Consider the following 25,786-nt stretch of genomic DNA (forward strand, 5'->3'; position numbering starts at 1 on the left):
AGTTAACACTGTTAGCTCCTTAGTCCTAATAAATTAGCTATAAAAATAGTCATCAGAGGGGGTCGGGCGGTGGCGCAGTGGGTTAAGCGCACGTGGCGCAAAGCGCAGGGACCGGGGTAAGGATCCCGGTTCGAGCCCCCGGCTCCCCACCTGCAGGGGAGTCGCTTCACAGGCGGTGAAGCAGGTCTGCAGGTGTCTATCTTTCTCTCCCCTCTCTCTGTGTCTTCCCCTCCTCTCTCCATTTCTCTCTGTCATATCCAACAACAAAGCAATGTCAACAATGGCAATAATAACCGCAACGAGGCTGCAACAACTAGGGCAACAAAAAGGGGGAAAAATGGCCTCCAGGAGCGGTGGATTCATGGTGCAGGCACTGAGCCCAGCAATAACCCTGGAGGAGAAAAAAAAAAAAAAAGTCATCAGAATAGGAGAACAACTGAAATCGAAGTCCTATTTTCTAAAGTCACAGAAATTCCAAAGAATTTGATGTAAGATGAAAATCTATTAAAAAAACAAAATGTCTTACATCCACAGATTAATTGTGAACCTCAAAGGAAACAAATCTTAGGTGATAATGCACAGTTTTCTGCATTTCTTTAAGTTACATGATAAGAATATCCTATAGAGATAGACACTTCTGGGGTTGGTATGGTGGCACACCAGATTGAGCACATGTTACAGTGCACAAGGACCCAGGTTTGAGCCCCCAGTCCCCACCTGCAGGAGGAAAGCTTTGCAAGTGGTGAAGCAGTATTGCAGGTGCCTCTGTTTCTCTCCTTCACTCTCTCTCCTACCCTTTCAATTTATGAGTTGTATCTAGACAATAAATAAAGATAATTTAAAAAAAATAAAAATATTAAAAAAAGAGAGACACTTTTGTCAAGTGTGCTTTTGGAAGCAATAGCTGTTGCTGGTTGGATGGTTCAATTATCATGAACTATCCTGGCATGTTTCAAAAGCACTGCCATTTTAAAATATAAAAAAAAAAAGTTTAAAAATGCAACCATAGTAATAGATTCTGAGTGCATGGGTTGGGGGGTGAGGGAGAAAGACAATGACAAATTGGTCCAAAAGGACACTGAGACTTCAATAGTTGGAAGACTATTGTGCTGACAATTAGTAACAGGAAGCAGAGCACAAAACAAATGAATGACAAAAGCTGAACTTGCAATGAAAGGCCTTATTATAGTGCAGAAACATGATTGTCATAAAGAGGCAATGTACTCTCCTCTATAAAACTTTCAAACAGGCACCCTTAGTCTCTTTTCTCTTCCCCTGCATTTCATTTTTTCATTAGCATCTGCTTGATTAACTATTATTTCTAACCCAAAAAGAATGTCTCTATATCCTTCACAAATTACAAAGCTTATAGGTCCTTCCCTCCACTGTGACCTTGGGCCTGATCAAACTTCAATGTAAATACAATAAAAGCTTATAAATGAGCATAAACTGAAGAAAAATAGATTTAGCATATTACTTCAGAAGGATCAATAAGTTTTCCCTGAATTTCAAACTGTTAAAATGTCAATGATCATTTATACTAAATCCAGATGGTTCTGCCTCAAAACTAGTATTCCTATTCTACAATTTCTTCAATATAATTAAAGCAAGACTGAAATCTTCACTTATCAGTGAATACTCTGCATCAAGCTGCAGTTTCCTTAAACTGAAATATTCAAAAACTTTGAAGTATTATTAGTTAATACTGACAAGTTCTGACCTGTAATACTGACATATAGACTAATCTAGAAGTTTGAAAAGCCTGTAAATTCTAAACAGTCCATGCTAATAAAAAAATGTATCTTTAGTTTAGCAGTTAACATAGGGAAAAAAAAAAAGGAGTAGCATTAAAACCTGAATGCTGTGGGCCTAATGTTCACAGTTAGTACATTCATGATGCCTAGTCACTTCTGACAGCCTAGTTTCCTCAGCTGTAAAATAGATACTTAAGCATCCTACAAAGCTGTTATCAGGATTAACTGTATGTTAAGTGAATATCAACAAGCACTCAGCAAGTGATCTTCATTATTACTACTACTTCCTTAATAGATTACTTCAAGAAATTAAAATTCAATGAATTTTATAAGGGCTTTAGAAATCATTTATTCTAGCTCCCTCTAGCCATAGATGACTAAACTTCTGAGTTTCATCCTATTAAGTTAGCATACTATTAAGTCCTGTTCTATTAATTTCTATCAAATAATCAATCACCTGACTATCATTTCCTCTCCATGTTTGTAGCATAAGTATCACTGCTACAAAACAAAACAAAACAAAACAAAAAACAACCTTTCAAGGAAATAAGACTCTGGTATTTATTTCTGTGTAGAATACTTGGCATATCGTACAGCTGTTGCTTCTTCTTCTTCTCTTATCCACCCACCCCCGTCTTTGCTTTTGTTTTTGTAGAACAAGAAACGTTTATCAAAGGGAAAGTATGGGATCATTCAAAGACATGTACTCTGAAGGGGCCAGAGCATTATGTAGCATGATGGGGGACAGCTTACTACAATGATTTTGTGGGCACTAACTAAATACTACTTGAAGACAGCTGTTTTCTTTAGATACTATATATGATTAAGTGCATTTGAGTCAAAATTCATGCCATATAGATTGGAGTTTAAATCACAGTTCTATCTACATGCTTTGAGACACTGGAAAAGAAATTAGTTTCAATATCCAGCTTTAATAAAATAATACTTACTCTTCCAATCCAAGGATTAACGTTGTCAAAATGATCATCCTACCAAAGAGCAATATACACATTTAATGCCATCCCCACCAAGGTTCCAATGAATTTCTTTAAAGGAGTAGAACAAAAGCTTTAAAAATTCATTTGGAATCAAAAAACCTCCAGGATTGCCAAAGCAACCTGAAGAAAAAAGAACAAGACTAGAACAAGACAATGTCTGACCTCAAGCTATACTACAGAGCTACTGTAATCAAACCAGCTAGGTACGGGAACCAAAACAGATACACAGATCAGTGGAATAAAACTGAAGATTCAGAAATAAGCTCCCATGTCTATAGCCAGGAAATATTTGACAAGGGGGCCCAAACCATTAAATGACAAAAGGAGTGTCTCTACAAAAATGGTGCTGGGAAAACGATTGAAATATGCAAGCTGATGAAACTGAACCATCACTTATCACCATGCTCTAAAGTCAACTCCAAGTGGATCAAAGACATGGACATTAGGCCAGAAACTATCAAATACAAATAAGAAAACAGTGACAAGACACTTCATGACCTATGCTTCAGAAAGTCCTTCAAAGATTCAAATCCAACAGCAAAGAAAAATAAAAGCGAAAATAAACCAATGGGACTACAGCAAACTGAAAAGCTACTGCATAGTAATGGGTATCATTACCCAAGCAATAGCAGCCAATAGAAGATATTTACATAATACTCGTCAGACAAAGAACTAATAACCAAAATATATAAATAACTCAGTAAACTAAGCACACACACACACACACACAAAAAAAAAAAACACACACAAAAAAAACAAGCAACCCCATTAGAAAAGGGGGGCCAGGACATGGACAAACATTTCATGGAAGAAGAGATCCATAGGGTCAAACGACATGAGAAGGTGCTCAGAGTCACTTATCATCAGAGAAATGCAAGTAAAGACAACAATGAGAACAAACACCTCATCACAGACCCCTGCAAGCGTCAACCCGGCTTTGACCTAGCACGTTATGATTGGGCCCTCCTCAATCGCTATCGAACAGGCCATGGCCAGTGTGCCGCTATGTTCCATCGCTGGGGAGCCAGAGACGACCCGAACTGCTCCTGCAGCTACAGACAGACTATGACCCACATAGTCAACGACTGCCACCTCTCCAGATTCAAAGGAGGTCTCGAAACTTTACATCAGGCTCAACCTGACACTGTTGACTGGCTACGGAAGAAGGGCAAACGCTAGAAGAAGAAGATTATGAGAATGTCATACAAAGAAATGACAAATGTTGGAGAGGATGTGGAGAAAAAAGGACACTTTTTCACTGCTGGTGGGAGTGCAAAAACAGTCCAACCATTGTGGAAAACAATTTGGAGGCACTAGGAATGGACCTACCCTACAACCCAGCAATTCCTCACCTGGGGATTTACCCAAAGGAGACAGAAACATCTATCAGAAGAGATCTATGCATACCTATGTTCATAGCAGCACAGTTTGTAATTGCAAGAACCTGGGAGCAACCCAGATGTCCAACATCAGAGTGCGGTTTAAAAAAAAAAAATCGTGGTATACAATAAAATACTACTCAGCTGTTAAAAATGATAAGGTTATCTCCTTTGTAACCTCTTGGATGAAACTCAAGGATTATCATGTTGAGAGAGGTAAGTGAAAAAGAAGGATGAATACCAAATGATCTCTTGTTGGTATGCTTCTAGTTCTGCTTCTGGGATCCCTTCTGTTACATTGCTTGACGTTGTGGTTTATTTATGATCATTCTGTTACATTGGTTTGGTCTCACTCCCCCTGCCTCCAGGAGATTTTGGTTTAGTCCTTGCTAGTTCGCTTCTTCCCTCTCCCTGCCCCCATCCTATGTATTTCCTTTGTTCCGGACTCTCTTCCAGCCAGCAGGAGGAGAAGGAGGCAGGACAGAATGGGGTTGTGATTAGATTAGATTAGATTAGTTTTGTTAACTGTTCGCTGGTGAATAAAGAAATACTGCTTCTCCACTCAGCCATGTGTCCATGGTCGTCTGTCTCCCGCCATGAAGCTAGGTCGGCATACTGGTGCACTGAACTCTGACTGACAATCTCTTATTAGTGGGACTTAGTAAGTGGGGACAGGGAGGGAGAGCACAGAGTGAAACATGGACTGAACATGATGTACTGCACTAAAGGAAAGGACCCTGGGGGAAGGAGAGAGTGGACAGGAAGAATACTCTGGAGGCCTATTATATAATGAAGTTGTATGCATATGTCAATGATTGCACTGTAAAGAATTAACCCTTAAATAAAAAATTAAAAAAAAAACCTAAAGTTAAAAGTTACTGACACATGTGGCGCAAATCGCAAGGCTTGGCATAAAGATCCCGGTTGGAGCTCTGGGCTCCATACCTGCAGGAGAGTCGCTTCACAGGCAGTGAAGCAGGTCTGCAGGTAGACCTGCTTTCTCTCCCTCTGTCTTCCCCTCCTCTCTCAGTTTCTCTCTGTCCTATGCAACAACAATGACATCAATAACAACAATAACTATAACAGAACAGCAAAGGCAACAAAAGGGAATATATATGTTACTGACAATATACTTTGTTTTTTGTCAGTGTTTCCTTTTTATAAATAAAAATTATTAAAAAAAAACCCTACTTATTTCATGTTATTATAATGACAAAATGTAATGAAAATAAACAACTTGTGTATGGCAGCTCTCAAAAATGTCAATTCTCTTTCCTTTCTTCCTTAACAAATTAAATATTAATTATAAGATGCAATAGATATACCATCCTTTGAAAACCAAAATCTCTACTGGCTAGGAGCTAGACATTTAAAATAAGAAATAAGGACCCAGTGGCCAGGAGAAGCAGCTTAGTGGGCAGAGTTCAAGCCTTGCATGGGTGAGGCCCTGGGTTTGATTCTTGGCAAATGTGCCAGAAGAGGGCTCTGATATCTGAAAAAAATTAGATTTTAAAAACAAACATAAGCACATGCTAAAAATAAATACTGTAAATATCAATATGTACATATAACTATGTTCAAATTTACCAAAAATGATCTATAAATTTAATCAGAACATAAATAAACATACCCCCAAAATGTGTAAAAGTAATTATTTTTACATTTCATATAAGAAGACAAGTCACAGAAGGAAATACTGGTATTAGTAAGGAGGGAAGTACTGGTATTAGTAAAATAAAATAACAGTGTGTTGTTGTTCCTGAGCATAAAAGGTTGGTACTATGTAGTCTATACATTATTAGAGACCAAGATATATTGAGCTGCTAATTATTAAGTTAATATTGTATATTTATATATCTGTATAGTACATGTACATATGCATATATATATATGATAGGTACATGTATATATAGAGATATAAACATTCACATACACATATACATACAGGGTAAATCCACCAAGACTATCTTACACAGGCTGTTGGTAGTGACCCTCCAACACAATGCCCACTGTCCATTCAATATGCACATTACTTCAATTCCCCAAAATAAAAGCAGGGGATAAACAGGTAATGAGGACAGGAAAGTGGATAAGCAATGGAGTAAATTCTTTACACTGAGGACTTAAAAGACTAAATGCTGGCAGAGCAGTGTTTTGGTCTCTCTACCTCTGTCCCTATCTCTAACTCATAAAATAAGAAAAACTGGGCTGTATTGGTGGTTCAGTACTACTAGAGTCATGTTTTGTATGTGTAAGGCCTGGGTGTGTTCACTGACATACCATAACAGACAAATACAACCAGGGATCAGAAAATAATTTATTGTGTAGTGTGCATGTATTACTTTGTGTTAAGGACCTAAGTTGCAGTCACAGCAACAAACAGAAGCATCCTGGAGGGGAGCTTCATGGATGGCGGATTCATGCTGTGATGTCCGCCTATCTATGTGTCTCTCCCTCAATTTGTCTCCCTATAAAACAGACTGAAAAAATTAGCCCTCAAAAAAGGCTGCTCAGTAATAGCATCATGCATATGCAAAGCCCTAGTGCTGCAGACTGATAAAACAATCAGCCCAGAAAAAGGTATTGAGCACACATGTGAGGCCCTGATGATGTAATTAAAAAACAATTAAATAGATAATGTTTCCTTTTCCAAGTCAAAAGCTATAGTAGTAAAACCTTTTCATCTATTGTAGCCGAGGAAGGGCTCGCTGGCATAGAGTCCTGGGATTGAGCCCCAGCACCACTTGCAACAGAGTAATGCCTGGTTATCTCTCTTTCTTCTTCCCTCTTATTTTTTTTCTCTTAACTAGGTAAATAAGTAAACATTAAAAAGTAAAATCTGGGAGCGAGGAGACAGTGCAGCAGGTTAAACTTACATGATGCAAACAAAACTCAAGGACCAATGTAAGAATCCTGGTTTGAGGCCCCTGCTCTCCATCTGCAGGGGGGTTGCTTCACAAGTGGTGAAGCAGGTCTTCAGGTATCTCTCTTTATCTCCCTCTCCCTGTCTTCCCCCTCCTCTCTCAATTTCTCTCTGTCCTATTCAACAACAATAGCATCAATAAGAACAATAACAATGATGGCAACAATAATAATAAGGTCAACAAAAAAGGGAAGGATGGCCTCCAGGAGCCATAGTGCACTCATAGTGCAGGCACTGAGGCCCAATGATTGATAACCAAGGAAGAAAAAAAAAAAAAACCACGTTAAAAAAAGCCTTTTCAGGTAGTGAAAGAAATGAACTGCCTTTAAAGTGAGACTCAAAAAAAATAATAATAAAGTGAGACTTATAACGATGTACTTATTTGCATTATTAAGATGTTTTTATGTCCTACTAGAAGATGAACAGAAATCTTAGTGCAGAAAACTATACCTAAACAAGGGTTGTAAACAGTGCCCACCTGAGAAAACAAAGTGCTTCGTATCACTACAACATTCTGCTAAATACTTTAAGTGCCATACTTATTCCTATTATTTCTTATTTCCACCTGATAGTTTTCACAAAGAAATAAGATGCAATATGGAGCTTTCATTCTTATCAGAGGACTTCATACCCATTTATGTCAACAATAAAAGATTCAGCTAACGGTTTCCAATTTTTTTTTCAAGTTAATGCTATTTCTTCTATCTATAATCCACCTTTTTAAAATTGTACTGTTTTTACAACTTCATTTCATAATCAAGCTTTTCTTGATGATCCGGTACTTACTGACACCTTTCTTTTGTAAACTTTTAGTCAACTGTACGTCTTCAGATCTGAACCATAAACATCTCAAACTAGTTATTTCAAGGGTTTGTGGCAGATTTTTGCTATAACAGTCTTCAAAACTTTAAGGACAATATAATTTATCAGTAGATTGATGAAATAATCACAGGCTTCAAGTTTAGCAACTTGGGTTGAAATTCTAGCTTTGCTATTTGGTGAGATTAAGTGACCTAAAGCAAGTCACAAAGCCTCTTTTGGGTTCTTTAAAATGGAGAACATAATACTCATTTCAAACCACTGCTGTGAAGATTAAATGAGATAACATATATGAAAGGTCCTGGCACATAGTAATGCTCTCTAAAGAAAGGTTAGGCTCTTTCATTATTTCGTTCATTTTTTTTTCCTGATATAATGTTGGAACAATGTTGAGAACACAATAAATCCTTCATAAAAACTTTCAACATGTCTACCTGATCTCCAATTTCCTAAAAATGCTTAAATACTAATTGTCCCAATGCATATGATTCCAAATGGTGTTACTTTTAAATCATATGCATGGGCATTTCAAAGAGAGTAAGTATATGAGGTTGACATAGGATGAGTAGGAAAAAATTAGGAAAGGAGCTAGAAGTAAACTTATTTAAGAATAATTCAGTGAAAATAATTACATGCAGGGTGTTCCTTAACTTAAGTACATTTTGACTGGTGACCATTTTGATTGTAGGAGAAGTTGAGCAAGACAGAAAGAAGAAATGAGTTAAAGTGGTGAGACAGAGGAAGAAGAGAAAAGAGTATGAGAGAAAGGAAAGTTGGTTCCACTGGAATATGTATGTTCTCACAACACTTATTGTAAGCTAGTAAACTGGTGGCTCTTTGCCTGCCTGCCTCCAAAACAAACTCTGTCCCCCATTTTGGAAAAGGTAAAAATATCATGAAGAAACCCAATTAACTTTAATCCTCCATTCCATGGATGCAACCAAGGAGCCATCTTAGAAGAATCAGAAACATATGTTGATAGTTACTACTACTTTTCTTTAAAAAAAAAGAAAAAGAAAGAAAGATAAAGAAACTGAACAAAAAAAGAAGATAAGAACTTTAAGCTGAATTTCTTAAATCAGCAGAAGTATCTACCAAGGGTTAGTATAGTATGTAAAGAACTGGATCTATACCCAGTTCCTCTGCAGGCAGTTGAGTCGTGCTGCCCTTGCAGTTGTGATATATACATATTTAATGTCTCATACTTTATTTTCTTCTTTTTCTTCAGATGTAAAATATATATGGCATTTAATTCTCAAAGTGAATGAAACTATGACATTCTTATTTAGTACAGTGTTTTTAAATCCACATAGTCAATGTGACAGAATCATCATTCAATGCCTTTTTACAAAAATAGTTACATATTCGTGATGCCAGAAATGGCTTTAAAGTAGTGGTGTTGGAGCAGTGACCTCATAATTGGTTACCTCCACTATCCCTTTGTAATAACTGGATGAAGTCTTTCATATGTTTGATCAAAGACACAGCAAGATGAGCTAGCAATGAACATGTACTTCTTTTTTCCAAGCAGGGCTTGTTGCTCAACTATGGGAGATCATAACAGTGATTTCAGGGTCTGTATGATGTACTTTCTGATGGCCAGGAGGAGGCATTCTATGAGCAAGGTTTAGTAGGTATTAGCACACCTTGTTCATTATGAGAAAGAACCCTGCAGTTCAATGTTCTTGGCATTAAATAAAACAAGGTGATTTCTCCCTAAAGAAGCAGCTGGCCTGAACCTTAAGCGACTACTATAAATAAGTTCTCCTTAAAATTTGGAAAGGAATTTAAAGAAAACTCAATGTAGTTTGGCTAGAGAAGGAATTAGAATGCTTGTCATTTAGAATGAGTATTACTAAACATCTTGCATCTTATAGTCATTTATTTACATGAACTTTGTAATTTACAAAGTAGTTTCAAATATATTTCATTTAATCTTAACCATTTTCTTGAGGTGTAGATGTTATTAGCATCATATTTAAACATGAGAAAAATGGTAGTTTGAGACATCATGTGATTTTCCCAGTCAGTGAATGTAGGAGGACAATTTCCCTACAATGTGGCAGTCTAGTGTTTCCAAAGCATTTATTTAATTTTATTTTTAAATGTTTATTTATTCCCTTTTGTTGCCCCTGTTGTTTTTTTATTGTTGTACTTAATATTGATGTCGTTGTTGTTAGATAGGACAAAGAGAAATGGAGAGAAGAGGGGGAGATAAAGAGGGGGAGAGAAAGACAGACACCTGCAGACCTGCTTCACTGCCTGTGAAGCGACTCCCCTGCAGGTGGGGAGCCACCTATGGGATTTTGATTCTATGGGATTTTGATAGATGATATTTGCATGTAACACATTATTGCTTTACTTGAGGAATGCAAATTAAAACTATAAACAGGTGAGGAAGTGTTACATTAAAAAGACTGAAAACGACAAGTATCAGCAAGGATGTAGAGGAAAAGAAACCAAGAAACCAGTACATTATTTGTGGGAATGCCAACTGGTACAGCCTTTATGGAAAACAGTCTTTAATGAAAATGTAAATACATTATGATCCACCAATACTACTCCTAGGTATATATCTAAAAGTCACAAAAACACTAATTCAAAAGGTCTATATAAGCACATATGTTCATAGCTGCACTATTCACGATATCCAAAACATGGAATCAACCTAAGTCCCATAGACAGATGACTAGATAAAGAGTTATGAAATACATGGGCCAGGTGATGCTGGTACACATACTGGGGTGCACTCATCACCTATGTGTTGATTGTGGTTCAAGAACAGGTCCTCACCTGCAAGGGGAAACCATGATGAATGGTGAAGCAGAGCTGCAGGTGTCTCTTTTCTTATCTCCCACTCTATCTCACATTACCCTCTTAATTTCTGTCTCTATTAAAAAAAAAAAGGCAGCTGGGAGCAGTGGATTCATAATGCAGGCACCAAGCCCTAGCGACAACCCTGGTAAAAATTAAAAAAGAATTACAGAATACAATGAATACTACTCTGTAATTAAAAATAAAACGACGAATGTATACAGTGAATGTGATTATATGAAGTGAAATAAGAAGCAAATATAATTACTGAATGATTTCTCACATATGTAAACTATAGTTCACAAAAGCATTTGCTTACATAAAATTTACATAGAAATAGTAACCAAGATGTCTTTTAGACTTGGTGAAAACTATGATGGTTACTAGAAAGAAGGGCATAGTGCACAAAAACTTTTGTAGTGAATATGAGTGTGAAAGTATACATGTATATTTTTATAATTCTGTAAAACAGTACCCAAATCACTAATGATAATATTTATTTTTAAAAAGATGTCATAAGAAGAAATAAGATTCATATTAAAATAAGCTGTTTATAATAATAAAAAAGCCATTTAAATGAATTCTTACCTAACAAAAAGGTAAACCATGCTCTCTTTACATTTAGAAAATTAGCAATAGGGAATCGGGCGGTAGTGCAGTGGGTTAAGCGGACATGGTGTGAAGCGCAAGGGACCACAGAAGGATCCCGGTTTGAGCCCCCGGCTCCCCACCTACAGGGGTAGTCGCTTCACAGGCAGTGAAGCAAGTCTGCAGGTGTCTGTCTTTCTCTCCCCCTCTGTCTTCCCATCCTCTCTCCATTTCTCTCTGTCCTATCCAACAACAATTACAGCAATAAAAACAATAATAATAACTACAACAATGATAAAACAACCAGGGCAACAAAAGGGGAAAATAATAGCCTCCAGGAGCAGTGTATACATGGTGCAGGCACTGAGTCCCAGCAATAACCCTGGAGGCAAAAAAAAAAAAATTAGCAATAAAATTAATTTAAATTAATGTAATTTAAATGAAAGGATGGAAATCTGTCACTAAGTATGCTACTATTACTTCAATATTTTATAAATAAATGAATGTACAGTACCAGTAAGATTTTGATAACACACACACATATGACAACAAAAATATGAATTCTGGAGCTGGGAGATGGCTTGCCCAGTAGGGTGCATTTTATCATGCAGGAGAACTTGGCTGTGAACCCCTGATCACAAAATATAAACACCTGCACAGGAAGCTTCATGAAAGGTTGAGTGGTGCTATCGTATCTTTCCTTTGATGGAACTGTGCATGCATGGAGCCCTAGTGATTACCCAGACAGTAAAATAAATAAATTAAGTAAGTAAGTAAGTAAGTAAATATGTAAATATTCACCTTCCTCTTGCAAAAAATGAAGGCTCTGCTAAACATGAAGAAGGTATGTAACAAAGAAACTCATCGGGAAGATGTGTCTACCCTATGCATGGCTTCCTAATACTCCACGGAGGAGACTATTGAAGGTAAAAGTAATTAGGAAATTATTACAATAATCTAGGGGGTACTGGTTAAAAACTGAAATATATTACAATCTATTTGCAATCAGCAGGAATAGGAATGATTAGGTGTGAACATGAAAATATAAATAGACAGACAGATCAAGAAATGACATGGACTAACGCTAGACATGAATGTTCAAGTCACAACTGAGATAATGACCATAAGGAGAAAAACAACAAAATTATCTTGAGTTCAATTTAGGACATATTAAAGTCAAATGTTATCCAGGTAGCAATTTCTAGCAGTCAACTGAATATAACTTCAAAAGAGAAGCCTAAAGATAATAAAAGTGTAGGAGAGCTGCATTTAGATAGGAAACTGAAATCTTACAGATTAATATAATCCAGAGACAGAGTGTATAAAAATGAAAAGAATCCTTAGCCAGAATGACTAGTATCACACATATGTAAAATATAGATAACGAAAGTTCACTAAAAATTTAGTAAGATTCCAAAATTTGTGCAGCAGGCAAGGAAGAAAACCAGGAAAGGGATCCCAGATCACAGAAAGAGAACATCATCCTGAAAAATGTCAATCAATAGTAAATTAGCTATCTATCCCAGATGTAAATCCAAGGGGGAAAAAAAGTTAAAATTATAATCCTAGTAAGTGGTCAATGAAGGACTTATGAAAAAATGGCTTGAGTCAAAGAATAAAAGAGAAATCAAGCCTGTAGTAGATTGAAAATTAGAAGCAGTAACAAACTTTTTTTTCAACCAGAGCACCGCTCAGCTTTTGCTCATGGGAATGAACCAGGGACTTTGGAGAGTCAGGTAGGAAAGTCTCTCTGCAGAACCATTATGCTATCACCCAGCCCTTTTTTTTTCCTTTTTAAGAGATTTTAAATCAGTAAAAATGATATTTAAAATTTAATGAAGATTGAAAGTCAACTTCTAGTCCATTCCAGTTCTCATATTTTTTTCCTATGATCAAATATTCTAGTTTTGCAGAATTCAACTAAAAGTCATATGGGTTAAATTTGAAGTAACATTTAAAATTAACAGAAAAACAAGGACATATGTATCAGTGGAATGTGTGTGTGTGTGTGTGTGTGTGTGTGTGTGTTTGTCTGTGTGTGCAAATATAAAACATTTTCTTTCATACCTGGAAAACCTACATAAAAGTCATATATATGTATATGTAATATATATAGTGGACTAGGGCAAAAATAACGTCTTATTTCAATTGTTCTTTTCTTCGTTTTTTAAAGTTTTTTATTATCTTTATTATTTATTGAATAGAGACAGGGAGAAATTGAGAGAAGAGGGGGAGAGAGAGAGAGAAAGACACCTGCAGCACTACTTCACTACTTATGAAGCTTTTCCCGTGCAGGTGGGGGCCGGGGCTTGAACTTAGGTCCTTGTGCACTGTTACATGTGCGCTTAACCAGATGCACCAACACCCAGCTCCCAATTGTTCTTTTCCTAATGTCTCATATAATATATTCTTTGCCATCTTCCTCCTAGAATACCCTTTCCCTTTATATTAATTTCCTTTCCTCCTATTCATTTTCCAAATGCCTGCTTAACATTCCCTGCCCCACAAAATCAGAGCAAACTAGAGACATAAAGGGCTTATACAGTTATTGAATCCCATGTTTTCACTATCCTGATGAAGGAGCTAAAAACCAGAGAGTTTGAAAGAATAACCATCCCAAGGTCATACACAGTTGGCTGTGCAAAACTGCAGTCTGAATTATTTCTCTGACCAGTGCCTATTTCACTAAAATTATTATTTCCAAAATGATTATTTCCTACTAAATTTAAGACCGTAATAAGTCAAGATTTATGAATAATTAGTTTAAACTGTTACCATGAGAATACACTTCTATGAAGTAAGAAGCTGGTTGGTAGCTGTATTTATTAATTTGAATTAACTACCTAGAGCCATTAGGACACAGAAGTAAAGATTGCAGATGTCAACTAATATTTATTTCGTGTATAAGCTGTCAGTCATTAAATAGAATCTCTCCCCAAGAGTGCAGCATTTATTTCAGCCTCTGCCAGTGGAAGTGTTGGAGCAGATGTTGGCAGACTGTGACATACAGTATGTCTTTAAAACTTGTTGGGGTGTGAAATTTCATAAGGTCAAAAAATGCTGCATTTTGATCAGCAGATACAGGAGTTCTGTACTTTTATAAATTATTTCAGATAAACCAATAACACTTGCTAGTTAAAGACAGAAACTAAGAAACTATGCTGGCTTTAAGTAGGATATGATAATTACGCTGCTAATTTTAAAAAGCCAGTTCCTATAACTTTCGCATAAATGTTCACACAAAAGGTATCTAGAATAAAAATGTGTTCTGAAGTCCATGGAAAATACTTGAAAGTATCTTATCAAAAAGTAATTCTCTGATGAAATAAAACCACAAATATCTAATGTACAATTAGTAGGCAAAATTATTTCTTGAACAAACAATAAAAGGATTTCATTCTTAAAAGGCTTCTATGTAATGGTGAAATGACTTACAGTCTTCAAGATTTTACACTATCTTAAATTTTTTATTTTAATGTATTTTACATATCATTTTCAAATGTTGGTAGACACACAGCCACCATAAAAATTATGAACTATGTCAAGGGGCTGGATAGTCCTCTGGGTAAGGGACCTTCCTTGCTAAGTTTGTGAGCCCAGAACTACATGGGAAACACTACTTGCACTGGGAGGAATTCTGCTGCTGTGGTGTCTCTCCCTCTCTCTGTATCAGAATAATAAAAAAAAAGTGATCTGAAAACAATGAAATGACATTTGTGCAAGGCACAGGCACCACAAAAAGAAAAAAATGTGCAGATAAAGATTTTATCTAAAAAAGACACTTCAGACTTTATGCAAGTTTATTTTCATTCAGTGTTACTTTTCAAAAGCTTTACTTAATTAACATCAAAGGAATTTTTAACTAATTCAGTAACATCAGCAGTCTGAAGAACCTGGTTATAACATTAATAAGCACCATCATCTTTTCAGTTTATATTGTGCTTCATTCAAGCAAATATATGGATACAAAATAAGTTTAAATCACATTTTTAGGTAATTATGAGGAAGGAAAATGTAACTACAAACATAAAATTACCTAGAAAATAATTTTAATATAAATTACTTGATTATAAATACAACCAACCACACAAGCTAAGACTATGACAAGAAACTGTTTAGAAATGACCTAAGTACTATATTGCCTTACAACCAACTTGAAGACCAAGTTGTAAGGCAATATACAAAAATACAAAAAGTTCAGAGGTCGCTTTTATATTTTACAAAAACCTGACATACAGACGTGCAGAATTATATTAATCACACTCAAATTCTAAACAAATGTTAACTGAATTAACATTCTAAAAATGTTAATTCTAAAAATGTTAACTGAATTATAATATATCTAGTACCAATGTGTTATCAATACATACTATGCTAATAAAAGTCTATCAAAACTGAAAACTTGTTATTAACTGTAAACTTAAATGTTTTCATAGGTGTCTCATATAAATTGAGATATCTCACATAAGATAATACAAATAAATAAATAGTTTATAGTGAACTTACTTGCCACTGAAAAGTTGTTGAGGGGATAAGGTAAATCCACATCTTGAGGTTTCTCTTTATATCCTATGAATGAGCCATCTGTCTTCAAAAGGAAATATCTTGGTCTCCAGTTTTTTATATATTCTCCTATATGAGGAAAGTATGCATGTTAATGCTGAAAAAAGTAAATGAACAGCAGCTTTTATGAGAAAAATAAATTATGTCCTACAACACTGGCCTCCAAAAATTTAGTTAGGCAATTTTCTTTTAACTTAGCTTACAAAAGAAAATATATAAGCCTGCAATTAAGATTCAATAAAGACCCAAACATGTTTTGTTTTTAATGATTTCACACTTTGATAATTCATTTGCACCATTATTTCTTCAGAGAATCATTCATCTGAGTACACATTTTGTTTAGTTTTCATTTTATCAGATGGTTGTTAGAGCATATTTTCAGCAGTTCCAAAAAGCCTTGGTAAATCATCCACACAGTAAAGAAATTTTATGGGGGAAAAAATTGTCCTTCATGTACCACTAAGTTAAATCACTTTATAAAAAGATGAAAATGTCTATTTTCATTGTTAAATCATTATCATATCATAAAGAACATTTTATTACTCTGCATAAGATAAAAACCTTATGTACAATGGTATAAGTCAAAATATAAGACCATAGACTAATCAAGCTTTAAAAGTCATAAAACAACAAGGTACAGTATGTCAATAAATGGGTAGTTTTTAATCAGATTTTATTATAGTTATAATATAGCTACCAGGAGTAAAATTTTTAAGCAATGAGATCAGCATTATTTGTTTGATGAAAATAATGAAGCAACAGAGGTACTCCATAAACCTGCAAGAACTAGTGTAGGTTTTCAGCTCTCTACTAGGTATTTGTATCTACTTATAAAAACCCAAATGCTTAATTATTGAGCTACAAAACTGACAACAGTTCACCTTTACCTATAAGTTGGCTTTTTCATTTTACCTATTATCTAATCTCAAACTTAGCAGTTGACATCCCTTCTCTTTTTCCTATCAGTGGCTAAGTCAATACCTGTACAAATCTTTCTCATCTAGCCCAACCAAAACTGGGCCCTGATATATATGTCTTCTGCTAATGCACTGTGATTTTCCTATTCTACCCATACTATTAAGTGCTGCCAGACATCTAATAACATAATATTAATGTATAAAATCTCATTAGAAAAGTCATAATGGTTGATGTGGCCTTCAAAATTCTTTTTTTTTGCTTGAAAAACCGACTATTCTCCAGTGGCATTAAAGATTTTCAGTACTTTTTTCTTGCAATGAAAACTTAAAATGCCTAACCTGCCAGATAATTGCTCAATAATAATTTACTAGATTAAAGATGGAGGTTATGTATATTAGTAACTTTGCATAAAGAGATATATGAGCAATAAAGAAAAAACTTAAAAATAAAGAAAACCTGATACCCCTTCTTACATTCTTTCACTGAAAACACAAGGTCCTTAAGCTAGCAAACACATTATATTTGCCAAACTTACTGATGCCACTAAAAAAAAATAAAAAACCATGACCATGCACAAAGATCCAGGTTCAAGTCCCTGGTCCCAACCAATAGGAGGCAAGCTCCATAAGTGATGAAATGCAGGTATCTCTCTCTCTGTCTCTCCTCTGTACCTCCCCCTTCCATATCTCTAGCCAATAAATGAATAAAGTTTAAAATGAAATAAAAGATTTGTATTATTAGAAGATGCTTAAGTCTGTCAGATTAAAGGATAAGCAGTAGTCTAATAGCTCATCTAGCAGAACATGTCTAGCTTTGCTGAAGCTCTGTGTTCAAATCTTGACACCACACAGGGATACCATGGATACATACGACTTGGGGAACTCCAAACATGGTGGAGTAACTCTGTGGTTTATTTTCCTTCTTCCCCTGCCTACACATACCGTTTTTTCTCTCCCACTCTCAAAAAAAATAAAAAATCAGAAACTGGGCTGGGGTAGCCACTCAACTATATTGATCAGGCAAAAGGTCCTGATTCTATTCCCTAGCATCGCATTAGGAACAAAAGTTCAATAACTATACCAAAGATAAAATGAATGAAATTCATTAAAAACATTAAAAGAAAAACAGGATAGATTATTTATTTATTGAAAGTTCTGAATATATTTAAGCAAAAAAAACATGAAAAAGTTTTAATTTCTAAAGAATAATTTCCAGTTCCTCACTAAGTATTTATATGCTCAAACCAGGTATAAAAAAACCTAATGTAGAAGACTTTTCTTTTTTGTTAAAAATTTTTACTAATATGAAATGTCTTCTATGTTCTTTTTTATTATTTATTTTCCCTTTTGTTGCCCTTGTTTTATTGTTGTTGTAGTTACTACTATTGTTGTTTAAGTCATCATTGTTGGACAGGACAGAGAGAAATGGAGAGAAGAGGGGAAGACAGAGAAGGGGAGAGAGAGATACCTGCAGAACTGCTCCACCGCCTGTGAAGTGACCCCCCTGCAGGTGGGGAGCCAGGGCTCAAACCAGGTTCCTTACACCAGTCCTTGCATTTCGCGCCATGTGCGCTTAACCCATTGTGCTACTGCCCGACCTCATCTTCTATGCTCTATAGCAGGACTTATGGTCTCCAAAATGTTCCCCCACATTGGTATGCATCCCAGACATATAATGTAAAATACAATAACAGTGAATTAGTCCTTTATAGAGTTAATCAACAATTGCACTGTCACATTAATTTAATAGGTCTCAAACTTTCATTGAAAACTCTTGAATCAAATTCTTATTTGTTGTGGTCCGGGAGGTGGCGCAGTGGATAAAGCATCGGACTCTCAAGCATGAGGTCCTGAGTTCAATCCCTGGCAGCACATGTACCAGAGTGATGTCTGGCTCTTTCTCTCTCCTCCTATGTTTCTCATTAATAAATAAAAAATAAAATCTTTTTTTAAAAAAAGAAACCAAAAGCTATCAAAGTTTAAAAAAATTCTTATTTGTTATTTTTCATTAGTATGAACGGAGTTTCTGAGATGATGCTTAGAACACAGATTTACCATTGTTTTCCTGAGCTACTAGAGACATAGTTCTCCTCCATTGTCTCTTAATTCACAGAGCTTCTATCCCAGTACTAGAGCAGAGTTGAAGTGCTCCCTAAAGTTTGGAGAAAGATCCTGAATATGAAAGCAGACCCCCTACTTTTATTCTGTAGGCTCTCATTAACATTTGCAAATTTATACAGCAGTGAGATGTTTGCATAATTAAATATTCATTTTCTACTTTCATAAGAGAAACTCTAAAGAGGCTGTTTTTCCTCCAGAGGAATTGGCCCTAATGAGGGCACAAACTTACAAGGTATGAATTGACAAGGTAACCTTTATTGACATCTGCCATACTCAGTATGGAAAATGTCTCAGCCCTCAAAAAAAAAAAAAAAAAAAAAGAAAAAGTGAATATAAAAAAGGAGAGCTTCTTACAACACCTTGGCAAGGCACAATATGCACAGTGATGGCAAAGCAGAGTTGATCTCACAAGTTTGGGAGTTCTGGAAAAAATGGTGTCCATCTGATTCAGCAGTTAGGATAGTATGATAAGGAACATGTCCTCAGATTGTTCTTTAAAAGTGACCCCATGCCTTAAACTTATGAGTAAGGAAAATAATGATTCAAGGTGATGCCGAATCCTCACTGCTAAAGTGAGACAAATTTTTGAGTGGCTAAAGGTCACCCCTAAGGTGACCCGCCTACTTTGTGGGCTGCCTGGGAGCTGCAATCTGCCCAACCCCCCATAAAAGAAAAGTGACCGAAAGTCCTGATTTTCTTTTTTTTTTAACTTTATTTTCCCTTTTGTTGTCCTTGTTGTTGTTGTAGTTACTATTGTTGTTATTGATGTTGTTGTTGTTGGATAGGACAGAGAGAAATGGAGAGAGGAGGGGAAGACAGAGGCGGAGAGACAGACACCTGTTGACCTGCTTCACCACCTGTGAAGCGACTCCCCTGCAGGTGAGGAGCCCGGGCCTCAAACCAGGATCCTTACGCGGGTCCTTGTGCTTTGCGCCATGAGCGCTTAACCTGCTACACTACTGCCCAACTCCCAGTCCTGGATTTAAGAAGGCTAAATGCTCAGGTCAAGGTTATCTCCTCTGCCACCAAACCTTTTTTTATCAATGGACAAATGTCAGCCACACGTTTATATTTTATTTTTATGTGATGTAACTGTTTTACATTATAAAAGTTCAAAAGTATAGTACCAGTGTCATTATATGACATCTCTCTGTCCATCTCATTTCACCACCCCTTGCTCAAAAACCACCAGTTATCACAAACTGAATTTATCAGTTTTTCCACGTTCAATTTAGTCATTTATATTCTCCATGGTCGTAATCATAAAGTAATTATCTTTTACTTCCTTATTTATCTCACTTCACATAATCACCCCTACTTTTTCCCCAAATGCATATTTTTAATGGCCAAGTAGTATTCTACTGAGAATGTATGTCATAGCTTCTCTATTCAGTCATCTATCAATGGCATTTAGGCTGATACCATATTTTCGTTACGGTGATTAATACTACTGTGAACCACAACTTAGAAAGGCAGTATTCACACCTTAAGGCATACATGCTCCATTAAAAGCAAGTTGCATCACACTTTTATTAATGGCTAATGATTTTCAACTAACTTAGACAATATAATTGTGTAAGGGGAAAGTCTTATTTCTAAAAGGCAGCAGCACTTATGGGGTATTATGTACTCCAAAAAGATTATTCTATGGATTGTTAGCAATATACCACCAAAATGTATATGAAGTTTCATGGTAAACATTCAGGAAGTAGCAGTAACATGTTGCAAACTTTCAAATATAATTTCTTCCTAAATTTCTTTCGAAAATTTTTAAAAAATATTTATTCCCTTTTGTTGTCCTTGTTGCTTTATTGTTGTAGTTATTATTGTTATTATTGATGTCATTGTTGTTGGACAGGACAGAGAGAAATGGAGAGAGGAGGAAAAGACAGAGAGGGGGAGAGAAAGACACCTGCAGACCTGCTTCACAGTTTGTGAAGCGACTCCCCTGCAGGTGGGGAGCTGGGGGGGGGTGGAACTGGGATCCTTCTGCAGGTCCTTGTGCTTTACTCCACATGCGCTTAACCTGCTGTGCTACCACCCCGACTCCCTCTTCCTAAATTCCTATCTACCTTAATGGATGCTTCCTTTCTTTCTCACATTCTTTGGCTTTATTTATATTAAAGTATTGTGTTACCACTATCAAACCATACATAATTCTTTACCTGTATTCTGATATTTCAGTTTCTGTGGTGAGCTAAGCCCCTAGATGTATGTATACACTCTAATCTGTAGGTTTTATATGACAAAAGTTGTAATTAAGTTAAGCATTTTAAGAAGAAGAGTTTATCCTGGACTATCTGGGTATGCCCTAAACCCAGTATTGCAAGTATCCTTATAAGCATAAAGCAGAGGGAGATGATAGGCCATACAGAAAAGAGAAGTGACAAACAATAAAGTGATAACCCACAAGTCTAGATTTACTTAGAGACAACAGAGGCTTAACAGGCAAGGAATGGACTCTTCTAAAATCTCTGGAAGAAGCACTAACATTCTTAACACCTGGTTTTCTCATTTTTGGTACCCAGATAAGAAAAACAATATTAACAAATGTCTGTTGTTTAAGTCATCTAATTTGTTAGAGTTTATTACAGCAGTCTTAGAAAACTAATGCTGTTGATAAACTCTCCTCTCTGCAAAGACACTGTACTAAGTTCTAGGTAGAAGTGATAAGGAAAGTCCTAACAATTCAAAAGGAAAGAACCTTGCATCACTTCTATAAAGGTTATAAATCCTGGGAGTCGGGCTGTAGTGCAGCGGGCTAAGCGCAGGTGGCGCAAAGCACAAGGACCAGCATAAGGATCCCGGTTCGAACCCCGGCTCCCCACCTGCAGGGGAGTCGCTTCACAGGCGGTGAAGCAGGTCTGCAGGTGTCTATCTTTCTCTCCTCCTCTCTGTCTTCCTCTCCCTCTCTCCATTTCTCTCTGTCCTATCCAACAACGACAACAATAATAACTACAACAATAAAACAACAAGGGCAACAAAAGGGAATAAATAAAATAAAATAAAATAAAATAAAATAAAAGGTTATAAATCCTGTTTGTGCAATAGAAATTATAAGAAGCAGTTTACTAGAGTTTGAAGTTTCACTAAGTAATAGTGACTTCAGATTTTAGGCTCACCAGTTTTCTTATCTTAGTAGTTAGCTATAACCTCTTTAATTTCTCTTTTTGAATGTGCAATGGCCAAGAGGACATTCTTGATTTAACTGAGCACAATAACACTTTGGAGGCAGACACATAGGCTCTCAGACTTAGCATTTAATAATAATTTGAGGTGGAAGATGGTATGAGTTTAAATTCAGACTTTGACCCAGAATTCATTTTGTTAACTGATTAACCTAATGGATCATTTTGTTAGGAATGATATACATTCAATTTGGGCTTAACCAATAAAATTAACAGTGCTCATTTTCTGTTCACTTAATTTCAAATAATATTTCTATTTAATACCTTCAACCTAAATTAATTCATACATATCAGACACCTTATTTCAAAAATACCTCACTGAGAATAAATTTTCTAAAAGTCAAAGTCATCAGAAAGTGTCAAAGCAGAAACTAGGAATATATCTCTGGACTAAAAATGAAGTTATTTAAATTTTCAAAAGTTATTCTAGATATCCAGTCAAAGAATATCTAAAGTCAAATAAGTCAAAGGACTTAAAGTAAGTTAAGGTTTGTTCAGATACACAAATAGAAAAATAGCCTTAGAAATAATTCACTTAGGCTGGGGAGATATGTACCAGAACTGCACAACTGAAGTCCCAGAGATTCTAAATTTAATCTCTAGCACAAATATATACACAAATATATACCAGAACTGAGCAGGGCTCTGTATCTTGTATTTCTGTCTCTGTTTCCCTTTCTCTGATAAAAATAAACATATCTTTCATAAAGGAGAGACAAAGACAGAATTCAGCTTATGTCCTCCACAAATGAATTATGCTAGTATATGTTGGATTCTTTTATACTATATGATGGAATAGTTAATTCAGAATCTTGTCCTAACTATAAATTCACAAGAAGTAGGAAGGTAAATGTGTGCCAGGGAGATAGTGCAATGTTAGTGTGCCAACTTACATGCCTGAGACGTAAAGGTCTCAGATCTGATTCTGAGGCACCAACCTAGGCAGCAAAGCAATGTCTGGCTGGTTGGTCTGTCTTTCTGTCTCTGTACTCATGAAAATAAAATTAAAAAAAAAAAAAACAAACAGATAAATAAATATGAAAGGAAGGAAGGGAGGGAGGGAGGGAGGAAGGAAGGAAGGAAGGAAAGAAGGAAGGAAAGAAGGGAAGGAGGGAGGTGGCTCACCCAGTAATATGCACACTTTACCAGGAACGAGGATCCAAATTCAAGCCCCCAGAAATCACACAGTAGAGGCTGCAGGGGAAAAACTTTATTAATCAGTACTGTGGTGTCTCCCCTCTCTCTCTTTTCCTTGCACAAGGACCCAAGTTCAAGCCTCCAAAAATCACACAGTAGAGGCTGCAGGGGAAAAACTTTATTAATCAGTACTGTGGTGTCTTCCCTCTCTCTCTACCTTCTAGAAGGAAAAATACTCTCCAGGAGTGGTAGAACTATGTAGGGACCAAGACCCATTGATAACCCTTGGTGGAAAAAAAGAAAAGAAAGTTAATGTGTGGTGAAGTATGTACTGAAAAAGAACAATTTCAGAAAGTGAGATTTATATACTGGAAGCCTAGACTGAGCCGCTATGAGCTATGCTAGAAATACAATAAGGTGGATATCCCATTAAGCTACTTAAGGGCTTGATTAGACAAAACATGCTACTTTCTTGGATAAAATACAAAGAAAACAAACAACCCTTACTAACTGCAAACTGATTTGAACTGAAAATTGAGAAGCTTAATAGTACCCTTCTAAACGGTTTCTGTTAGTACATAATGTAAAAGAAATTAGAGTATTATCAAAAAATGTCACCATTTATAGTAGTATCATTTATCATCTATCTCCAACCTCACATTAAATAATTAATAATATAAATTAGTATTTATAGTATTAAATAAGTAATTTAAATTACTTATATAAATAAGGCAAAAGTAACAATCAATTAATATCATACCCATCACCAGAACAAGTTCATTTAACTAGTGTCATATCTACATATATGTGTAACTTGAGTATAACTAGAAATGAAAGGGCACCTTAGTTTCAGGTATTCTGCTGGTGCCTATTACAGAGAAATGAGAAATGCACTCTGTGTCAACAATTATACTGTAACCTGTGAACCTCCATCCTAATAACATGATTTTAAAAAAGAAATGAAAGGAAGGACTGGGGGTAGGTAGCATAGTAGCTATGCAGAAAGACTTTTGTGCTTGAGGCACCAACAGTACGAGATTGGAGTTTAGCAGTACTGTGGTAAAATAATAATAAAAAAAATTACCCAAAACTATATCAAAACAGGATAGATCTTTAGCTTCTTTTTTTTCTTTCTGTCTTTTTTTTTTTTTTTTTAGGATAACAGAGGGATAGCTAGCCTTCTGAAGAAAAGAGCGAACTTCCCATTATGTCTTACTTGTTTTTACTAAATGACATCACATAGGGTAGAGAATCATGAAAATACAAATACTTGAGGACATTCCAAAAGGAGTTTGAAACAAAACAAACAAACAAACAAAAAAAACCATCTTTTCATAACATTTAACTTATAAGACTTTAGGAAACCGCAAGTTTTAAGTCAAAACCTCATGGGTCAATTTTTACCTAAGACAAAAAGAAATTTAATGTAAATTTCAGTATAAAGTCTATTTAATTTCATGATTCACAATACAGTAAATATTTGTTTGTTGACAAATGCCAACCAGATTTATACATGTGAAATACGTAATAAAAATATGGCAGAATCTTTTTTTCCACTTGGGGATTTTTATAAATATTAACACCATAAACAAATAAATATTATCTAATTAATTATAGTATACTATGCCTTAAATACCTTAAACTCAAATGTAGATAATGAAATGGTAAACAGAAATATTTTCAGTCTTTGGAAACAGTGGATTATACCCTCTGTGTTCCAATTAGTTCTAATTAAAAGCTCTATTAATATCTTGTGAGCAGAAAAATGGCACTTCTCATTCTCTTTTTCAAATGTCTTGAAAACAAACCTAATGATTTTTTAAATATTAGCTAAGTTCCAATGAGCTAGTAAAATACTTTTTCGGTATGAAAAATCTGAAATGGTAACTTCAAAAATTAAGTGCTCCTGAATATTATAGGTGCTTAGTAAGTAAATGTTGACTTGGTTTTTCAGCTTCTAAAAGCCAAAAAAAAAAAAAAATTAAGTTATCTTTCTCTTTTTATTTATTAAGTAAAATACATTCTTGTCTTTGAACTAATTTATAGTATGTTAAATTCGATGATGATATTTATGCAATCTTCTTTACTAATGAAAAGAACGTTTTGTTATTAGTAGTATGTTACAAGACTACAATATATATAGTATCATACCACACCCACCAAAGTTCTGTATCCTTGTCTCTCTACCTCCCAAAGGTTGTCACCATCGTCCTTATAAGTCTTACAGTTTGCTTGCTTCTGTTTTTGTTTGACTGTTTATTTGTTTGCTTTGGCAAGTTCATGAAAATTAATCACTAGGTTCCACATCTGAGGGAAACCTTCCAGTAGTTGCCTTTCATCTCTTTACTTATTTTGCTAAGCATGTTCATAGCTGCATAATTCACAATAGCCAAAGAGTAGAAGCAGCTTAAATGTCCATCAACAGAAGAAGAAGTTATGGAATATAAATTCCATGGAATATTACTCTGCAATTAAAAAAAATGATATTGTGTACTGTGGGACAAAATGAGTGGAACTGGAAGGGATTGTGCTTGTGAAATAAGTATAGAGATGTCAACAATTTTTTAACTGTGTTGATAATCTGA

At 35.5% G+C, this 25,786-nt stretch overlaps 1 protein-coding gene and 1 non-coding gene across 5 annotated transcripts in view; one reads left to right on the plus strand and one right to left on the minus strand.

Annotated features, from left to right (window-relative positions):
* AKT3 (AKT serine/threonine kinase 3) overlaps positions 1 to 25,786 on the minus strand; it is a 318,339-nt gene that overhangs the window by 122,929 nt on the left and 169,624 nt on the right. For all 4 annotated transcript variants that reach the window (XM_060192062.1, XM_060192061.1, XM_060192060.1 and 1 more), the window contains one exon: positions 15,782 to 15,907. Coding sequence is in view for 2 of the 4 variants with exons in the window: in XM_060192061.1 (XP_060048044.1) it covers positions 15,782 to 15,907 (126 nt within the window). In the remaining 2 variants the exon portion in view is untranslated. The remainder of the gene's footprint in view (positions 1 to 15,781; positions 15,908 to 25,786) is intronic.
* Positions 19,385 to 19,533, plus strand: LOC132539113 (U12 minor spliceosomal RNA). Its single transcript, XR_009550422.1, has one exon. It is a non-coding gene; the product is annotated as a U12 minor spliceosomal RNA (small nuclear RNA).

This window comes from Erinaceus europaeus, chromosome 6, assembly GCF_950295315.1.
Source record: "Erinaceus europaeus chromosome 6, mEriEur2.1, whole genome shotgun sequence".
In the NCBI taxonomy this organism is placed as follows: domain Eukaryota; kingdom Metazoa; phylum Chordata; class Mammalia; order Eulipotyphla; family Erinaceidae; genus Erinaceus; species Erinaceus europaeus.